The 8,348-nt window shown below is 40.6% G+C and overlaps 1 protein-coding gene across 1 annotated transcript; it reads left to right on the plus strand.

Annotated features, from left to right (window-relative positions):
* On the plus strand, nt 1-6,620 carry LOC100729303 (olfactory receptor 7A17-like; the record flags this gene model as incomplete). The annotated part of the gene is made up of 2 exons (XM_003461835.4): nt 1-919; nt 6,610-6,620. Coding segments are annotated over exons 1-2 (930 nt in total), but the record flags the coding sequence as incomplete, so codon positions are not given.
* Between the last annotated feature and the right edge of the window lie 1,728 nt (nt 6,621-8,348).

The raw sequence follows: 8,348 nt of genomic DNA on the forward strand, positions 1-8,348 counted from the left end.
ATGGAACCAAGAAATAACACCCAAGTTTCAGAATTTCTCCTTCTGGGACTCTCAGAGGACCCAGAGCTGCAGCCCCTGGTCTACGGGCTCTTCCTCTCCATGTACCTGACCACGGTGCTCGGGAACCTGCTCATCCTCCTGACCATCGTCTCCGACCCCCACCTGCACACGCCCATGTACTTCTTCCTCTCCAACCTGTCCTTTGTGGACGTCGGCTTCACCTCCACGAGCGTCCCCAGGATGCTGGTGAACATCCAGACCCACAGCAAGGCTATCAGCTACCCAGGCTGCATCGCCCAGATGTGCTTTTTATTGCTCTTTGCAGTCTTAGATGACTTCATTCTGGCAGCAATGGCCTATGACCGCTTGGTGGCCATCTGTCACCCCCTGCACTACAGAGCCATGATGGGCCCTTGGCGTTGTGTGCTGATGGTCCTGGTGTCCAGCGTCACCAGCGCCCTGCATGCCGTGGGGCAGGGCTTCATGGTGCTGCGGCTGACCTTCTGTGCAGACGTGGAAATCCCGCACTTCATCTGTGAGCTTAATCAAGTGGTCCATCGTGCCTGCTCTGACACCTTCCTGAATGACGTGGTGATCTACTTTGCTGCCGTCTTACTGGCCCTTGGTCCCCTCGCTGGCATCCTGTATTCTTACTCCAAGATTGTCTCCTCCCTGCGTGCCATCTCTTCAGCCCAGGGGAGGCGCAAAGCCTTTTCCACCTGCGCGTCCCACCTCTCGGTGGTCTCCCTGTTCTACTGCACTGGCATCGGTGTGTACCTCAGTTCCGCCGTAACACACAACTCACACTCAACGGCGATAGCCTCCGTGATGTACACAGTGGTCACCCCCATGCTGAACCCCTTCATCTACAGCCTGAGGAATAAGGACATCAAGAGAGCCCTAAAACAACTGCTCGGGAGTGAGAGGAGAAAGCCTCTGGCTGAACTAAGACTGGACAAGTGAGGGGGCTTGCAGGGCTCCACCGCGGAGCTGGGAATCGCCACTCTGTGGCCGGTTTGTAGCAGTGGCACTGGCTTTTTGCATTTCTTGTAATTTGCATCTCTTTGATATCAGCTTCTGTGACTAACACAACAACCAGACAAATAATTGGTTAGTTATCTACGCAGTGTACTCTACTGCATTTTCCTACCTTAAATTATTTTTTTGGTTTGTAGTTGATACTGAGTAAATGTACATAATCCCGGCCACGGTGCAGGAATTCAACATGTGTATGCTACGTAAGCATCAAGTCAAGAGTACTGGCTTTTCCACCTCTGTATCATTTTTCTTTTGTGTGGAGCCTTCAAATGACTCCTTCTTGTTCTTCATAAACTAACTAACATTGCTTTTAGGCTTTCCATTCTTTCTAAGACTTAATAGTTTTTCCCCTAATCATTTCCATATTTCTCAGCATTTTCCCCAGTGCTGCATCAGAAACATTTAGAAACTGACACTGATATCATAAAACAGTGTGAATTTCATTTTGTCCTTCCTCGGGGATCGATGGAAAATTTTTTATTTGTTGTTTATGGAGCCAAACTTCATCATTCTATGATTGAAAAGGGCAAAGAATTATGAACATGCAAGAATCTCTTAAATATACTGCTAAAGAAATAAACTTACTCAATGCAAATAATACACCTCTGCATACATGACATTACTGTGCTCTCCTGGCATGCAGAACAGGGGGAAAAGGAAAAGGCTAAAACCTTGAGTGTCTTAAGAGCAAAGTCTTCTCAAGCAGCACGTGGCATGTCAATTGTTTTGCTCCTCAGTTTTGTCCCTCAGAAATATCCATGAGTTTTACTAATTCTCTGGAGAAAACCAATAGTTGGTAATGAAGGCAAATTTATCACAGGAATATCTGCAGGGAAGGGGGCGGGTTGGGAGGAAAGGGAACGACCGAGGAATTACAGTGCGTGTGTACACGTGCCAACGTCCCGCGAGGAGCGAGGACATTGTGCACTACAAGCATGGCCTCACATAAGACATAACTAAGAAAATAAATGAGTAAATGGTTAGAAAAAGACAATCTGAGGGTCTCGGCTTTGCTTTTTTTTTCTTTTTTCTTTTGTCTTTTTCCTTTTTATCGGTACCGGGGATCGAACTCTAGACAGCCTGCTTGCAAGGCAGGCGCTTATGCCGCTGAGCTAAATCCCAGCCCCTCGTCTTTGCTTTTTTATTGTTAAGAGGAAAAAAACAATGGTATGAAATTTTGAAGCAAAATAACAAGAGTAACAATGGTTAATGCATTGCATGCTGTTATCTTCAATGTGGTCACTCAGATTAAAGAGATAGGCATGAAAAACTGATCAAACAATACAAGCACAAACCTTATTTGCAATGAGCTAGTAGAAATTAATAGTATGCTATTTTAAGTATCATATACGTGTGTGTGTTTCCTGTTTCCTTCTTTCTTTTCTCCTCTCTCCCATCCCAGTTTCTCTTTCATTTGAACAGTTTCTTCCCATTTCACAGTATCTATTGGATCCTATTTGCTCTTTTGGCTTCTGATACTAAGGAGACAATATGATGTTTACACATGCGAGTCTGATTTATTTCACTTGTGATTATAGTCTTGAGTTGCATCCATTTATCTAAATTTCGAGTTTATCCTCCTTATGGCTGCATAGTACTCCATTCTAGAAAAATACCACATCTTTTTAATTCATTCCTTGGCTGGTGGGTATTTAGATTGTTTTAAAAATTTAGCTCTAACAAACTGTGCTGCTATAAACATAGGTGCACATAGAACACTGTGGCTGTCATATTTTTCATTCTTCTGGGAAAATACCCAGAAAGAAATAGCTGGATCGAATGGGAACTCGAATCCCAGTTTTCTGAGGAATCTCCATACTGATTTCCACAGTGGTTTCACCAGTCTACACTCCACCACCACTGGAGAAGTTTCCTTTCCCCCTACAGCCCTTCCAGCATTTGTTGTTGGTTGGTTTCTTGAAGGTGGCCACTCTTTCTGGGGTGAGAAGGAATCTCAGTGTGGTTTTAATTTCCATCTCCTGAATGATCAACGATATTAAACCTTTTCTCATGTATTGATGTGCTGTTTGTATTTCTTCATCTGAGAACTATGTATTCATCTCAGATACCATTTTTGGATTGGGTCTTTGACTTTTGGGGGGTCTGAGTTTTTTCAACTCTTTATGTGTTTTAGCTATAAGTACTCTGTCTGGGAGACAGTTGGAGGAAGATTTTACCATGCTGTGGGCTGTCTTTCCACCATGTTGGCGACTGTGTGTGTGTGTGTGTGTGTGTGTGTGTGTGTGTGTGTGTGTAAAAGCTTTTTAGTAAGATGAAAGCCTAGTTGTTGATTCCTGGAAGCATTTCCTGTGCGGTTCGATTCCTGTTCATGAATTCTCTACCTACCCCGATGCCTCCAAGATTTCTGCCTGCTTTCTCTTCCAGTTGATTTAGTGTTTTTGTTTTAATATTTAGATCTTTGATCCACTTTGATTTTATTTTATTGCATGGTAACAGACCTGGGTCTAGTTTTAGTCTTTGGAATGCAGAGAATCAGTTTTTCTGGCACCGTATATTAAAGAGACTATCTTTCTTCCAGTGAACGTGTTTGACCCCTTTGTTAAAGACAAGGTGACCTAGCGTGTTTGGAGTTGTGTCTGCATCTTCTAATCTGTTCCAGTGATCCTGAAGGTCCAGTTTTAATTCTGTTTTTTACCTTCACTCCTCCTCCTAAAATTTACACCCTGGCGTTGTATTATATTTTATATGGTCCTGGATTTTTATTGGCTCATGAGAATCCTACTTTCTTAAGGTGCCCTATGTCCTGTGTTTACCACATTCTCTGATAAAAACCGGTCCTCACATACACGTCTCAATGCAGAGTGTACACGCTACAATTTTGAGTGTGTCAGCATCTGCTCTTAGAGTAACAGGTCAGTCAGAACATGAAGAAAGAGTTTCGAATCATGTATTTGACACACTGAACTATTAGGAAGAAGACGTCTTTTTCATGTTGCACATGCCCTGCTTGAAGTCTGAAAGATGGGAGTCCATGTGTGAGGACCTTATTCAGTGAGACACAAACTCGCAATGTTTGTTGTTTGCTTTTAAGAGATTGTATTCTTGTTTCTGCTTAAATGCTCCAGGGCTGTCTACCAATACAGCTTCTTGTATTGCTCTTGTAGACCTGTAAGGTAAGTTGAGGCACCCTGAATAGGAGAGAAAAGTTCCTTCAAGCAAACCGATCACTTGTATGTTCTCAGAGTTACTTAGAAATATCATCCGACAGGGTTGCTTTTATAGATCAAAAAAGAGTGAGAAGGGTCATTAGGAATTGGGTGTTACAGTTATATTGATTAACAAACATAGTAGAGGTTGCTTGTGGGGTTTTGGGTACAAGCCAAGGAAAATATGGTGACGAATAGGGAAGGGTTGTTCATGATCTTCGTGGTGTCAGAAACACACCATGCAGCATGATGACACAGGTGACATGTGTCATGACTGATTTTCTCCTGGGACAAAAGGGTCCTGGGACCTCATTTTTGTCATACTTTAAATCCTTTTTTCATGCTCAGGAAACCATCACCCCCTTTTCCAAACTTTGTGGTCATCTCTAAAGGGGCAGTGCATGAGGAAACTCAGTCTCATCCATGTCAGATCCTTTGTGCTGAGACTCAGCAAATGATTACTCCCTGGAGCAAGGCTGGTCCTCCTAATATAATCTCCTTTGTAAAGCACATGTTAACTCTCTTACATGCAGAGCTGTCGTATTTCTAGATGTTCTAATTACACATGTTACTTGTGACTTTAAACTGTTGTGAATCTGGATTTATTTTTTAAGTTTTTACTAGTACTAGCATGTGGTATATTCATTGTTGGGAGTAGATACACATGCAGAGTACATCTTAGCTCATTTTTAGCATCTTAATTCTTTTTGTATTTAAAGAGAAAAAAGAAAGGACATAAAAAACAAAGCAGTAAAATGGTACAAGTAGTACAGAATTTCAAGAAAAAAATATACAGTAAAGAAATCACTAGTTAATAGGTTACATATTGTCTTCTTAGAAACAGTTGTGCAAATTATAAAACTAAAGCATATAAAGTGGACATTCACACAGTGATATTGGAGACAGTTCCATTCAATGATCCAACAAAAGCTCAGTTATATGGTTTTCCATCCTACACACTCAAACATACCTGCGGTTATATCCCTTAGTCCACCTTCCTTTCCTCTCTTTAAGCATCTTAATTCTTCCCCTAGCATCTTAACTTCTTTTTCTCCTCTGTTCACTCCCTCCATCTCTTATAAGAGATTTACTTTCCTGTCTCCTATGATCTTTTATTTTGCCCTTTAATGTATTTATATTTTAGGTTTCTTGTAGAAGAGAAATTATGTACTGTTCAATCTCAGGTGTAGTTTGTACTGTAATACTATATCTAATAATTACGTACATCTAATAACTATGTAAGACACATGGTGCTAACACATTTCCTCCCATCCAAAATTTGGGATCACTTTGGAAAAGGCTGAAAATAGCAAAATGAAGACAAAACATTGGCTCTCAGAGAGCAGAAAAGTATTGGATACCAGAGGAAGTGGCTTAAATTAGATAAAGAAATGGAAGTGAAAGACATTGGTACTTCAGGCAATAAATACAAGAAAGTTGCACTTCAGTTATCTGATTAAAGATTTATAATTACTATTTCTGAGCCCTAGAACTCTGCATTCAACAGCACCAGTTTAAAAATAGACATTTTTATTCATACATGACTGCAGTGTGTGATTATGACATTCACTGTGGGTAGTTGGTGCAAGCACATAGTACATCTCAATAATTGCCGTCCATTTGCCCTGTCTTAGCCCACTTTCTTCTCCATCCATTTTAGTCCATTTCCCAGCTTTTTTTGTACTAATGTCTTTTCAGAGCTCTCTAGATGTCTTCACTCCTCAGACTGTAGACGGAGGGGTTCAGCACGGGGGTGACCACACTGTACATCACAGAGGCTGTTGCACTGGAGCGTGAGCTGTGGGTGGCTGCAGAACTGAGGTACATGCCTAGGATTGTACAGGAGGACAGGAGACCATGGGGAGGTGCGACATGCAGGTGGAAACGCTTTATACCTCCCCTGAGCTGATGAGCTTGCAGGATGAAAGAAACTATCTTGGCATAAGAGTAAAAGGGTGCCTGAAAGGGAAACATGGCCCAGCAGCACGGATGTAAAACACATCACCAGGCTGTTAGGGTGTCTTAGTTACTTTTTACTCATTGCTGAGACAAAATACCTGAAGCCCAAAGTTGGGGAAGGAAAGGTTTATTTCTTACAGGTTTTGGAGGTTTTGGTCCACACTCAGTTGGCTCCAAGACAGGCAGGCATGGCTGGGCTGCAGTTCATGGCGGCCGCCAACAACAAACTCGAACCAGCAAAGATAAAGACACACCTTTTTCCTGCCATTACATTACATCCTGGCTCCACCCCTATGTGGGTGGAGCACTGACACCATCAATCCAAGCACTATACAATGAACCATCACAAATGAACAATGCAACAGGACTCAAACCGCACGGGAAATACTTCCCAGAATCAATAACTGGGACCACTTCTTATTAAAAAGTTTCTGCATGTCAAAAGAAATCTCCAGCATAGTGAAAAGAAAACCCACAAACTGAGAAAAGATTTTAGTGAACTCTCTCTCAGACAAGGGCCTCTTGTCTAAAACATATAAAGAATTAAAGAAACTCAGACCTCCGAAATTCAAAGATCCAATCCAAAAATGGGCATCTGAGATGAATATGCAATTCTCAGATGAAGAAATGCAAATGGCAAATAAATACATGAAAAAATGCTCATCATCATTGGTCATTAGAGAAATGCAAATTAAAACCACACTGAGATACCATCTCACTCCTGAAAGAATGGCCAGGATCAAGAAAACCGACAACAAATGCTGGAGAGGCTGTGGGGAAAAAGGAACTCTCCTGCACTGCTGGTGGGAGTGTAGACTGGTACAGCCTTTGTGGAGATCTGTCTGGAGATTTCTCAAAAAGTTGGGACTGGAAATCCCATTTATTCCAGCTATTCCACTTCTAGGCATATTCCCAGAAGAACTGAAAGCATCATACCACAGTGATATATGTGCACCTATGTTTATAGCAGCACAATTTGTAATCGCCAGATCTTGGAAACAATCCAAGTGCCCATCAACTGAGGAATGGATAAAAAAGTTGTGGTATTTCTATACAATGGAGTATTATTCAGCTATAAAGAAGGATCACATTGAGATATTTATCAATAAATGGGCACAGCTTGAGACCATACTCATTAGTGAAATAAATCAATCTCGCATGTGTGAATACCGAATAGTTTCCCTAATGTAAATAATGATTCAAATATATAAAAATATGTGGTAATCATGATTCCCCATTAGGTGGCCTTGAAGCCTTATAAAGTTTTCACTCATTAATTAGAAAGGCTTTATTCTGGGCTTCTTGATATGAAAATATTTGAAGCTAGAGTATATGAAGTTTTATCCAAATATTTCAAGGAAAAAGACACTATGGTAACTACTATTAAGTCAGGTTATAAGGTGGTGAAGTACTAGGTTGTTGAAACAGTCATGCTGTGACCTCTATTGTTATATTGTTATGTCCTGTTTTATCTCAATCTCCCCCTTATTGTTTCAAAAAAAAATTATTTAGTCATTTCTTATGTTTGTCTTAAAGAAAAAATTCAAAAAAAATTAGGATATATAAATAGTAACTCTTTTTGATTTCCTATTAACTTGTTTTGAAGTCCTGTAGTACTCCCACGATCTTGTTTTGACTGATTAGACTCTGTTACATTCTATATGATAGTATCAAGTTTGAAGACATAGGCAACTACTTTGAAGACAATAAGATTCACTAAGATACCCATTCTGGTTTGACTATTGTCTTCTTTGGAAGTCCTGTAATGTTTACAATGCCTAAGTTTTATTGGTCTTGTTCTCTACTGTTTTGTCCAACTTTATAATATCTAATGATATAGACAATTCTTTTTAAGGAAACAAGGGACAACGTTGATAACCATTGTTGATAAACTTGTACTCTGTTCTACACCATGTGCTATGTCTATCCTTGGTATTGACTGACAGCTTTGTTTTGCCATATTTGACTGTATTCTTCCCCCCCCCCCCAAAGAAAGTAATAAGCACTAAGGAGTAATAAAATCCAAGATGTGTAAATTTTGTTGTAAAAAAGAGAGGGAAAAAAAAAGAAAAAGAGCTCTAACGGATATAACAGCAAGTGTGTTTGGGGGTGTTAAATAGCTGACTTTATCAATGTTTTTGGAACATTGAACACAGCTGTTTGCAGTCTCCCTGTTTGAATGTC

This window comes from Cavia porcellus, unplaced genomic scaffold, assembly GCF_034190915.1.
Source record: "Cavia porcellus strain 051 isolate PalLab524CR breed Dunkin Hartley unplaced genomic scaffold, mCavPor4.1 scaffold_17, whole genome shotgun sequence".
NCBI lineage: Eukaryota > Metazoa > Chordata > Mammalia > Rodentia > Caviidae > Cavia > Cavia porcellus.